Source organism: Vigna umbellata, chromosome 1, assembly GCF_029865625.1.
Source record: "Vigna umbellata cultivar VRB3 chromosome 1, Vumbellata_1.0, whole genome shotgun sequence".
Taxonomy (NCBI): domain Eukaryota; kingdom Viridiplantae; phylum Streptophyta; class Magnoliopsida; order Fabales; family Fabaceae; genus Vigna; species Vigna umbellata.
Window position 1 is genome coordinate 107482124 of NC_142165.1, and position 12481 is coordinate 107494604.

A 12481-nucleotide genomic window follows, 5' to 3' on the forward strand; every position below is an offset into this window, starting at 1 on the left:
GACAATATACTATATGAATTATCTGAGTTATCAACGCATTTTATCGAGTTATCTAAACTTTCCACCAAATTACACGAATTCTTATTTTTTATTGAGTTATATAGTTTTCCATACATTTTACAAGTTATCTAAACTTTTTATCCAATTATTTAAGTTCTCGAGAAATGTTTTATAAAACTATCTTAATATCTTGTGAACATAACAAAATAGGAAAATGACACTTGAACAACCATTTTTGACAACATTTAGACACGCGCACACGTGTCAAAATCTGAGTGGTCCATTTTTATTTAATTTTTCCAACTGGACCACTCAGATTTTGACACGTGTGCGCGTGTCTAAATGTTGTCAAAAATGGTTGTTCAAGTATCATTTTCCAACAAAATAATACATGTGTCTTTACTAACCTTGAAAACATAACCGTGTTTGTGAATGAAGTATCTTGTTGACCTCCACACACTATGTCTTGCCATTTGTTATATATAAAAAATAAAAGCTAACTTCAATCACAGAAGACTAATTTCATAACTTAAGAAAAAAACTAAATAGAACAAATTTAAAGAAGAGATTATAAGAAAAATAATTAACCAAGGAATAAAACACTTTCATAACCTTTACCAAAAATACTGTAATATAAGAAAGTAATTAAGAACTGTGAATAATAAAATCAGGTAATCAATGTAATTAAAAATAAAATAAACCCCCAGACAGAATAATAATAATTAAAATAGACACAGTGAGACATTTAAGTATTAAAGAAACAAACCCTCACTTCCTTTGGCGGCTCTTCATTTTTCGAACCCCAAACCCTAGTTCTGTTTGGATTTCATCTATAATAATTACACTCTCATACTGTTTCAAAGCTATTATTGTTCATGTGTGTAATTCTTTTGGGTTTGAAAGAAATCAAAATAAGAGAAAGTGGATTGTAACAAGGTGAAGAAAGGAGGAGAAGAAGAAAATGGAGGATTCCTCAGAGAAAAAATGGAAGCAGCGAGAGTTCACTTTAGCATCAGTTTCCGACTTATCTGCCCTTCCTCCTTCCGCTTTGCCGGGAACCGCTCGCTTCGACTCTGACGGTCTCCAAATTCATCAGCAATCTCATCAGATTCCACTCAATATCGATCCTCGAACTGTTCAGGTTCTTTTTCACCTTCTGCTTCTTAGCTTAGATAGTGCAAGAATAAAACATGATTTTTGCCTAGACAGTGCAAGAATAAAACATTTTTTTCAGCAGTAACAGTTCTTTTTCACCTTCTGCTTCTTCGCCTAGATAGTGCAAGAATAAAAAAATGATTTTTGCCTAGATAGTGCAAGAATAAAACATGATTATTTTTAGCCGTAATACCATGTTGTGCTACCGTGTTGTGTTTTATCTTATTCATTCGGCAGCAGGATTAATCTTTTTTTTATTCTTGTGCTTTTCTTGTTTTCTTTGAATTTTAATGCCGTGTTTTCTTTGTTCCCTGAATGAGCGAATAGCTAAGGATTCAATAAATGAAATGACAATATTCATTAGGATCTCTCTTGATTATTTATTGTTAATTTGTGGTTTATTCTCACAGTTATTCAGGCTGAGTTCTGTTCACTCCGTTTGCGTGGTGGAAGGACCTGATGCCGGTAAAAAGGTACTGAGCAGAATCATTGTAAAATTGTGTTGGATTGGGATCGTAAAATTACAATGTGGTTGTTGTTTACCATAAATAATGAATGTTAAATGCAGTACATTTTCATGGTTGTCAAACTCTTGTGTTATGTTTTAGAGTCCTACAATTATTTGTTGACAAAGAAATTTAACTAATTATCAATGTTTTTTTCCTGGTAAACTTGCATAAACATTTTGAACGGAGAAGTTAGTCAACGAGGTTGAGATCTACTGTAGTTTTTACTCTGCATCGAGCAATAATGTCAGAGTTTTAATTGGGGCTCAAAAGATTTGAAGAAAATACTTTTTTATAAGTTTTCACTTTAGGAACTTCTTTGGTCATTTGTAGTTTGATATTATTTCACACTAATGTGCTATCTCACTCTTTTAGTATGATTTGTTTTGCTATTTTGTTTTATTAGTGTTAAGGATATTTTTTTAAGCATATACGTCATTAATAGTTTTTTATATCACTAACAAATTTACTAGTCACTAGGAGTAGAGTGTAGGAATGCTTCATAAGTTCGCATAAAATCTCTAGTTTAACAGCCGTTACATAATTTGTTGGTTTGTTTATAAATGCTCATGCATTCTAACTGTGCTATTTTTGAAACAGGCATCTTATTCCAGGGGAGTCAATATCCAGTTTAAAAACGAGGAGGAGAGTGAAGCCTTCCATTGTGTAGTCCAACAATGGAAGAAGGAAATCAATGCTCAAGGTGCTGCTTTGAACATTTATGTAATACTTGCTGTGGAATGGTCTTTTGTCATATAGCACTATTCCACCAGCAACGGTGTTTTTGTGTTTGCATTTATTGTTTTTATAATTATTGTTATTTAATTGCTTTAGGTCAAGTGTGTGGTCAGAGTAAATGTGTAATACTTATGCACTAACTGCATATTAGTCATTAGACCCGTAAAACATGGATTGTAGAGGGTCAAGCCTTTATTTTTAATGTTTTATTTTATTATCTTAAAACTTTTTTCCTTCATCATATTTGTAACTTGTCTGCTGCTGTCTAAACAAATTTTCTTTTTTCATGCACTGATTATTTCTCTGTTGATTATAGATTTTTTCATTTTAAACATTGGTCATTCTCATAGATGCCCTTTGATCGTACTTTATTTTATTCTCATAAGGTTATTTTCTGTAAATTATGATATTGTTTAACTTTATGTTTATTTTTTCAATGCAGGAACAAATGGGCGAAATCAATCAAATATAACTTCTAAAAGCAAATTTGATGAGAAAATAGAGTCATCATCTGCCAAAATGTATTTTCATTACTATGGACAACTTCTGCATCAGCAAAATATGTTACAGGACTATGTGCGGACAGGTAATACCTTTTTATATTAATGTGATCCCCATTTTGTTTGAATTCTACTTATATGACATTAATTACTGTTTCCAGGAACCTATCATGCTGCTGTTATTGAGAACCGGTCTGATTTCGCTGGTCGTGTTGTAGTTGATGTGGGTGCTGGTAGTGGTATTTTATCACTATTTGCTGCTCAGGTAAGCTCATCACATTACTTGGGTCTTATAATTTAATGAATTTTCAATGTTTCCTTTCCTCCTACAATCAGAGCTTTGTCAAGTTCTTGTGGTTCTAACATTCATTTTTAGGCTGGTGCAAAACATGTTTATGCTGTGGAAGCATCTGAAATGGCAGAATATGCACGGAAACTTATAGCTGGAAATCCAATGCTAGCTCAACGAATTACAGTGAGATCTCTTTCATGGGTTTTTGCTATATTTGTTATTTATTACGTATTCATTACTAATGGTGTTATTCTATTTAATAATTATATATAGGTGATCAAAGGCAAAGTTGAGGATGTTGAATTGCCAGAGAAAGCAGATATTCTGATATCTGAGCCCATGGGTAAGTTCGTGTTGTACTTCCTTCCAGAAAACTTGAAAATAATGCTGATTTTCAATGTATACATTATATATAACTGTCAAATATGTTTTGTTTTTGCGGTCTGTAGTGGAGAGTGAAGTTGTAGCATGGCATGAAATTTCATTCTTTTTTTGGTTGGAACTTATTTTTGTTATGCAGGAACCTTGTTAATCAATGAAAGAATGTTGGAGTCTTATGTCATTGCCAGAGATAGGTTTCTTGTTCCTACGGGAAAAATGTTTCCAGCTCTGGGAAGGTAAACTAGCACCCTTCTCTGTCTTTCTTGGAACTTCCAGCATGTAACAATAGTAAATGAGATTTTAGTAAGGCAAGTTATCGGCAACTAATTTTTTGCTTCTTCAATGTGTCATTTCTAATTAAATTTTTTTATATCCCAAGACTAGTGACATGTTAACAAATTTTATAAATGGTATCTATTGCTATTTCAACAATAGTTCACAATAATATGAGGTACAGGGTGTTTAAAAAATGTTTCATTCGGGTTCTATGCTTACATTTTATTTGATGCTTGAGTGAAAAAATTCCTGTGATTAAACTTTAATTTCTTAAGCTATTCATAGTAATATCAGTGAAGCAGACTTTTTAATTTCTACCTGAGTTAACTTTCATTGTTGTAGATTGTTTTAAACTTATCATAAAATTATCCAAACATGTGTTAAAATAGGACCATTTTTCCTTAAAATACAAACAGGCCTTTTATTTATAATCATCTTATTATTATATTGTCTTCTCCTAACCTTGAATTTATTTTTTGACGTAGGATTCACATGGCACCTTTCACTGATGAATATTTGTTTATAGAAATTGCTAATAAGGTGTGTAAACAACGTGACTTTGTTTATATGTGTAGATGAGAGTCTGCGTTTGTTCTGTAGCTAATACATGAAGAAGTGTGTGTTCATTAGTTGTTTCTTGAAATTATAATGCATAATTTATACACCTTTGGAGAGTTTTCTTTCCATATGGAATTGGCATCAATGTAATGGAAGAGGCTAATCTTTGTAAAAGAGTATATTTACTGGATTACGAAGAAGCCAGTCTGGAGTGTCTCTTACTGAGGTTTGCTTCAGTTGTCCAGTGAAATGGATTTCAATGATATTCAGCCTGACACTAAAAAGAGATTAGCAAAAAAAGCAGCAACTTATTATGCTTTGTACAATCTATCAAAAGCTTTTCTGATTTCATATTTTGTTTAGAATTGCCTCTGGTGTTAAGGCATCGTAGTGATTATCGCTCAGTGAAAAATTGCTGCTTTCTGACTGTTCCTTTTCGTGTCCCTGTGTACACTTCTTTTTAACTGTTTTTTTTTTCAGGCACTGTTTTGGCAGCAACAGAACTATTATGGTGTTGATTTAACACCCCTGCATGGGACTGCATTTCAAGGATACTTTTCTCAGGTAATATGTTTTCTGAAATTTACCAATTTGTTTGGGGAGGTTCCTCATGAACAGAGAAAGGTTAAATGTGATATTATCTTCCATTCTTAGTATTTAGTATTACTAATGTACTGTATATTTGTTTTGTTGCCATAAATTGTTTGTTATTGGAGGTTTTTTATCACTAATGATGGAATCTTTTCCTACATAAAGCCTGTGGTGGATGCTTTTGATCCAAGACTGTTAATAGCTCCTTCAATATCCCATGTGATAGACTTCACCAAAATAAAGGTACGAAGATTTTTTTTTGTTTACAGTTCATTTCGTTGAGACTGTCTCATTTCCTTAGGGTCCTGTTCGTTCTGGTAATTTGGTGTCGCAGATCAAACAAGCTGATTTATTTCGATTGCATTCAGTTTTTCATGTAATTGATTTATTTTTAAGGCAAACATGCTTCCATATTGAAACCTATTTTAAATAAAGTCCCGGGCTTCTCATCTAATTGTTTCACGAGTTACTTTATGGAAGAAGAAATTCTATGAAACTACAAAAAGGCATGCATTCTTCTGGTTATGAATCATTGTTTTTTATAAGTAGTATACTGTTCACGTGGGACTTAATTGTGTTCATTCTGTTATTATTGTATTCTTTCAATGCTTGCAGTAAAGTTGACTACGAATTTTTTACCACTGACCAGATCACTTTTTATATTGTAGGAGGAAGAACTGTATGAAATTGATATTCCTCTGAGATTCATAGCCTCTGTGGGCACCAGAGTTCATGGCTTAGCTTGTTGGTTTGATGTGCTGTTCAATGGAAGGTACATGTTCCTCTTTATTTGTCTAGCCTGCATTTATTTAGATGCTTTGGTTATTGTTCTGATCTGTTGAGTTTTCCTTAAAATATATGCAAATCAACAGTACTGTGCAAAGGTGGCTTACCACTGCTCCTGGGTCACCGACAACCCATTGGTACCAGTTACGTTGTGTTCTCTCACAGCCAATATACGTCATGGCTGGACAAGAAATTACTGGCAGGCTTCACTTGATTGCCCACAATGCACAGAGTTATACAATTTATTTAACATTGTCAGGTTGGTACTAGTCTGCTTCTTTTCCTTATTGTTTGATATACCTGCACCATCATGTTAATTGACCAAATTTCAATTTGCATTTAGCTAAAATGTGGGGTCCTGGTGCTGAACAAGGGGGAATTCTCCAAACATCTTCCTGTAAACTTGATCTGAAAGAACCCTATTATAGAATGTCTCAACCACAGGCTTATGCATTAGCTCAAGATCAACAATCTCAACCACTTATATCAACGCAGGTATGGAATTTACAATCTCTTCCCATACTCAGTGAGTTAAAATTCAGAAAACAAATTGATGCTAGATTTTTTTTAACATGTCTGTAGAATTTGTTATATTAAATTTAGGGGGAAATACAGGAAGAGTGAAGAAGTGGGAAAACCTTAACAAGTAGTATATTTTCAGTCTTTGACTAAAGTATTCCCATAGACATTACCACGAGACTAATCTCTCAAGTATTTATTAATATTAATGAGAACTGACCTAGAAATCCAACAACTGTTCCCTGGGATTAAAATTATAGTAATAGGCTTACAGGCAATTAATCAATCTTGAGTCTGACTCCTTTACATTGATTAGTTTCTCAACTTCAAATTTATTTGTTAGTGCAAAATGGAATTTGCCAACTAAAGAAAATGTGACTGAATCCTGACTCCCTGAGAGCTAGCTGTTGGATTAATTGTATTAATGATTTAACGAAATCTAATCTCGACCACGTCTTTTATTTTTGATGTACTTTGTTTTATTGTTTATGTTGTATCAGTCACCCTGACTTCAAATGACAGGATATACATATTCAATCTCAGGATTTAGATGAACCTGAATTTGTACAACAGCCTTCGCCTAATTCATGTGTCCAGATTGATCCACTGATGCAGAATATTTGACTTGACAAATCCTAACCCAAATTTCTATTTGTAACATGAGTTTGCCATGATGTAACATGTTGGGGCCATTTGTCTGTATTTAGACATTTCCCTTGCCTGTAAATTACATTGTGTTCAATCTATTGTGGGTGATTGTCACCCTCACAAATCTATCAAATCTCATGCCATGCCTCACAAACTAGGGAATTTAACGAGCTGGTTCAGTTAAAGTGTTACTTCCATAGTCAATCTTACAAAATTTATTTCATCAAAAAACTTTTAATCAATATTTTTAAGAGATGTCACTCATGATGTAAAATCTTATTTTTCTACAGCATAATAATTTCTAATTGGAAATTGATTTCTTTTGGAAATTTTAAAATTAAGTTTTTGAAATTGAAATGTGATTTGTTTTAATCTGTTCAGTTAAATTAATTCAGATTGTTAAATTTTAAATCGGTTTTAATGTTTTTTTACCATGTGCAAAATTTAATTTAAAAATGTGTTTAGAAATTAAAAATGTTTATTTTATCAGCAGAAATTAAAATGTTAATTTTAAACTTCAAGTATTGAAAACAAATTTGTGTTAATTATTTAATAATTTATTTGGCGAGACAGTGAAAAAAGTCTTTAAGAAGAAAACATCACATTTAATTTAATTTAATTACTACGAAGTTTAAAAATCTTGGAACATACACCATTGAGTTGCTTATTTCCGAAATCTTTCAACATGAATTAAGTTGGCATCATTTGCAAAACTCCGGATGCACCTCACCATGCACAAGTCGATACCGTGATAATTGTTCAGTTTGCATCTGATATTTTTAATGCAATAACTTTCAAGAATTCTTTGAAACACATACATTTTGAAAAAATACAAACAATATTTCAGATCTTTGACTTAAATAAAGAAATTTATCTTTCAAAATATGGACTTTTTAATAAAAAAGTCGTTTGAAGAAATTATTTTAGTTTTTATTAGTTTTAATTCTTTTTCAATTTTAGAAAAATTGTAGCTATTTATCTAGAAAAATTATAAGTTAGTTTTTATTTATTTATTTATTTACAACTTTTCTCTGGTAGTCTTTGTTTTATTATTTTTTTTAATTTTTATTTTAATATAAATTAAAAGAATAAACCAATAAAATATATAAACAGTTAAAATTAAGTGAAAATAAAAATGAAGAAAATAAATAATTAAAATCATCAACACATTTTATTAATTAAATAATTTGTGAAAAAAGCAATCTAATAAATTAACAAAATAATTAAAAAAAACTTAAATGAAACAAAATTTATATAAAATACACGTTCTATAATATATATATATATATATATATATATATATATATATATGGTTTTGTTAACTTATGTAACTCTTAAATGTATCAAATTTTAGTTGACAAAAAAATCTCTATTTACGAAAAAAATATACTTTAAATAAAGGAGTATTTTAATAATTTTTAATTTTAATTTAAAATAAAAAAATAAAATAAAAATTAGTAATTATTCAAATATTTTTAACTTTAAAATTTATAATTCATAATATATGATGATATTTTTTCAACTAAAATTTGATATATTTTAAGAGTTAGTAAACCCCTTTATGTATATATAATATATTTTTCTTTTTTTAAGTTTTAGTTGGGTTGGACTGGGAGGCCCATAAGCCGACGAAAGGTAGGGGAATATAAAAAATAAAATAAAAAGTATTAAGCATGTGTCGGTCTTTTATGAATGTTTGGCAGGGAATAGTTGGGATAGTGTTATGGCTCCAAAGATTGTAGTATTAAGCACATATCTCTTTATGAAAAGGACATCAAGTGGTGAGAAGTTAAAGAGGTTTTTTTATCAAGAATTGTTATAACATATGCAAAGAACCATTATGAGATAAAAAAAAATTGAGGTCGATTCTATTAAAGGTGTTGTGATGGGTAGTTAACTTAATATATGTTTTTGGAAAGAGTTGAATATCATAAATTACGCTATTTCATTGATATGTTATTGGAGATTCCTATATTCTTACATACAAATGTTCCTATTATAACTTTTTTGTGTATGCATGTCTTACATTTATACAATAACAATACATTGTTACGTCTATATTTCACTATACAAGATGAAGTAAATATTAAAATTAATTTCTCTTTTTTTTATGATCATGTTTATTATTGCTAAACTTTATTTCTATATTTTAGAAACTCATGTGTACTTAAATAAACATTTATAACATATTTAAAGAATTACTATTTTTTGTTTATTCTTAAAATAATTGAACCACTTATATGCAATACTATATAATTAAAAATAATAATAACTAAGGGAGATAGGTGTCTATTTTATATAATAATAGGAGAGGAACAAGTTTTCACCATTTTATTTTTCATAGATGGGTATTACAAAAAAATTGTACTACAAATTAACAATCTTTATCTTCTGTTTAAAATATTTTGTTTAAGTTTATGATATTTTTAATGTTATTATGTAAATGTTAACTTTCCTTCTCTGTTAAAAGAAGAGACGCGTGTCTTTTCTTTGATTTGGAGGAAATAAGTAATTATTTACAAGAAACTTTCCCTATCAAGAAATTAAAGCAAAAGGCCAAAATTTAATTACTATTTATTAGGGTATCTTATATCAGCTACAAATAACGTTAGAGTACTTTACAACACTTAAATCAATTTAATTTTATATTAATGCGAAGAAAGAGGAGAATTAATACAGAAAATGATTGATGGGAAACATATTTATGTGAGACGATTAATAATTCTCTTTAATATGGTGGCATTTATGCAAGACACTCTTTCATTTTAAACCAAGCATCAGCTTTTCAGAGACGAGATCAGGAAAAAATATATAAAATACACATTCTAATTATTTGATTTTCTTCAAAAAGAATTCCTCTGAAAAAGAAAATATCATACGAAAAATTTAATAGCTGTATTGTATGTCAACACTCGTAGAAAACATCACTGGCCTTTAAAAAATATTTACTAAAAACTGATTAACTGATTATCTAATCAGTTTTAAAAGAATAACGATATTTTAACAATATTTTAATATTATTTAGATGTCAGATTGACTCATGTTAGTGTTTATGATTATTATTATTGATCCTAAAGTAATTTTAGACCAATCATAAAATAACACGTAAATAATATTAAAATATTATAAAAAATGTTGTCAAAATATCGTTACTCATTCTAAAATATTAAAAACTTAAAATCATTTTTCTGCCATGAGATAGTATTTGACAGCTTAGCAGAGTTGCTTGAGTGATTGGGCATTGGTGCGTGCAAAATGGAGTTCATACTTGTTGCTGCTGTTTTTTTTTTCTGTTGAACATTAATAATACCCTGATGATATTGGTATTTTAAACTTTTTTAATATATTTTAAAACATTAAAATTAGTGTTATCAGTGTATTTTTGGAGGCACAGCATAAAAAAAGCACAGAAAAATCAAGAAAAGAATTCAAATTGTACAAAATGACGTTGAGAAGTGCATGGTTGAGAAACTTATAGGCATTAAATAATGTAATAACTGTGAAAGTTTGAAAGTAGAAAGACGTAGAAGAAGAGCATTTTAGGGTTTGGGGTTTGGGCTCTGATTCTGAAATGGGTGGTGGTCCGGGACAAAATCATAGTTGTACACAAGATAATGGGACAAGGTTTGTGAGGTGTATTTAGTTGTCACACAGAAAAGGTAACCAAGATGCCAATGCCATCATAATAATCATAGGACCGCGTTCACCCATTTCAATTGATGTAGATAATAATAATAATAATAATAATAATATTAAAACGTCATGTGAGGCTGCCTTTAATCCAGGATAAATCGTTCATCCTCCAATGGAAACCAAAAGAAACCAAACATATTTTAAGAATTTCAAAGGCTGTTTATATGAAATGACCACCTTGTTACCAAAGGTCGATAAAGACCACAATAAATTTGATAACTAACTCAACCAAAGGAGTAATTGTTCGTCCATGCCATTAGTACATTTATTTATGGGGAGTCAAAATTACAGATATTAAAATATAAATGTTGAAAATAGATAGCTGCGCTATCTGCGCCACGGAGCCTGGAAAACAACTTTCGATTACAAAAACCAAGTCTTACTTTTTTCCTCATAAACAAATTACTCTCACATAAGAATAGCAACGATCTCGAGTACTTTAACCGACAAAGAAATATGGGCATCCAACGTATTTGGCCATTTTTCATGTTCTTCTTCTTTAGAGGGAAAGGAGAGAAAGCGACCTATTTGGTTTCATTTTTTGGTGATAAAATGGCCATAGTTTTTCTACTATTTTTTTTCCTCAATTTCATCAAAGCGTGTGCTGGAAAGAGAAAAAGGAAACACGGAGGGCCAGCGCACGGGACAGATGCCACCCTCCTTCGCTCTCAAGCCTCTCATCCCAAAATCCAAAAACACCAACATTTTTCATTTCTAATTAAAAAACGCATTATTACATGAAACAATTTCTCTATTTTTTCCAAAACCAAAAGAAAACATTTAACCAAACACTGCCATGTATGTCTGTCTGTCAAATCCATCAATCACCCCTAAATCTCTCTTTCATTTCCCACATGACAAGAAGGAACACATACTCACTGTCAGAACCCACCGACGAAATTGACAAGAACGATAAAAAGAAAAATATGAATAATTATGAGAATTTTCACACATCCGAATCGCAACCACTATTAATAATTAATAATGATAATATGTGTACCTAAGATTAAATTAAATTACAATACAGATACAAACGGCGGCGATTAGATTTTATTCATGTCTACTTCTCTTTCTCTTCTCTACTTGTATATATGTGGTAGCTTGACATTATCACAACAATGATTTTCATCAATTACAAAAATTAAAAATTAAAATAAAATGAGAAGAATAATAGCCTTTTCTCAACGCCTGCATCGGGTGATGGCACTGCATCCGCGACTGTAGGGGTTGGCCTGAGCGCCGGGCCGGCAATTGTAATAGGAAGCGCCGCGTCGCGAGCAAGGGACGGTGTTCCTCCTCAGCGCACCGTAGCTTATGTAGGTCCTTCCCGCGAGAATGCGCCGGCTGGTCTCGGAGTCCATCAGAAACTCGGCGTCGTCGTCTTCGCCGACGAGGAGGCCGCACTCCGCGACGGATCCGCGACAACCGGACTTGAGAGGGAGGAAGAAGGTGCCGAGGTCGCCGGTGAAGTCCATAGTGGACGGCGAGGATTGTGCGACGTGGACGGTGAGGATCGCACAGGCGAGGAAGAAGGTACAGAGGAAGGTCGTGGAGCTTCCCATGGTTGATTTGAATTTGGTTACTTGAGTTTTGTGAGATGAGTTGGCAAAACACAGGATGAAGAGCGCCTCCTATCTCGGCTTATATGCAAAGGTTAACGCCAAAATGACCTCAGATGTGCATCTTATTTACGAGTTCTGCCACTCGTAGTAGTTGCTTCACACCCACTCATTATCGTAAACCCCACCATAATTCTTCTCCAACATCGCTGTTTACTTTTCATAATCGAAAACACAGGTTTTTACTTTTGACAATCCAAAACATAGTTACAATGTTGT

At 31.6% G+C, this 12481-nt stretch overlaps 2 protein-coding genes across 4 annotated transcripts; one reads left to right on the forward strand and one right to left on the reverse strand.

Moving 5' to 3' along the window:
* Window positions 1-764: 764 nt before the first annotated feature.
* LOC124827046 (putative histone-arginine methyltransferase 1.3) lies at window positions 765-7076 on the forward strand. 3 transcript variants are annotated; one of them, XM_088105456.1, is made up of 15 exons: window positions 765-1141; window positions 1566-1628; window positions 2262-2364; window positions 2842-2985; window positions 3061-3164; window positions 3276-3374; window positions 3465-3534; window positions 3712-3808; window positions 4334-4388; window positions 4887-4970; window positions 5163-5240; window positions 5666-5769; window positions 5870-6042; window positions 6127-6278; window positions 6825-7076. In XM_088105456.1, the coding sequence occupies exons 1-15, from the start codon at window positions 962-964 to the stop codon at window positions 6924-6926; spliced, it is 1608 nt and encodes a 535-aa protein (XP_087961582.1). In that variant the 5' UTR covers window positions 765-961; the 3' UTR covers window positions 6927-7076. The 3 variants fall into 3 exon arrangements, with proteins under 3 accessions (XP_087961582.1, XP_087961583.1, XP_087961584.1); XM_088105457.1 differs by having other exon boundaries at window positions 6846-7076; XM_088105458.1 differs by having other exon boundaries at window positions 6803-6942.
* A 4524-nt stretch (window positions 7077-11600) lies between these two features.
* Window positions 11601-12272, reverse strand: RALFL33 (ralf-like 33). Its single transcript, XM_047299298.2, has one exon. The coding sequence runs from the start codon at window positions 12203-12205 to the stop codon at window positions 11825-11827; it is 381 nt and encodes a 126-aa protein (XP_047155254.1). The 5' UTR covers window positions 12206-12272; the 3' UTR covers window positions 11601-11824.
* Between the last annotated feature and the right edge of the window lie 209 nt (window positions 12273-12481).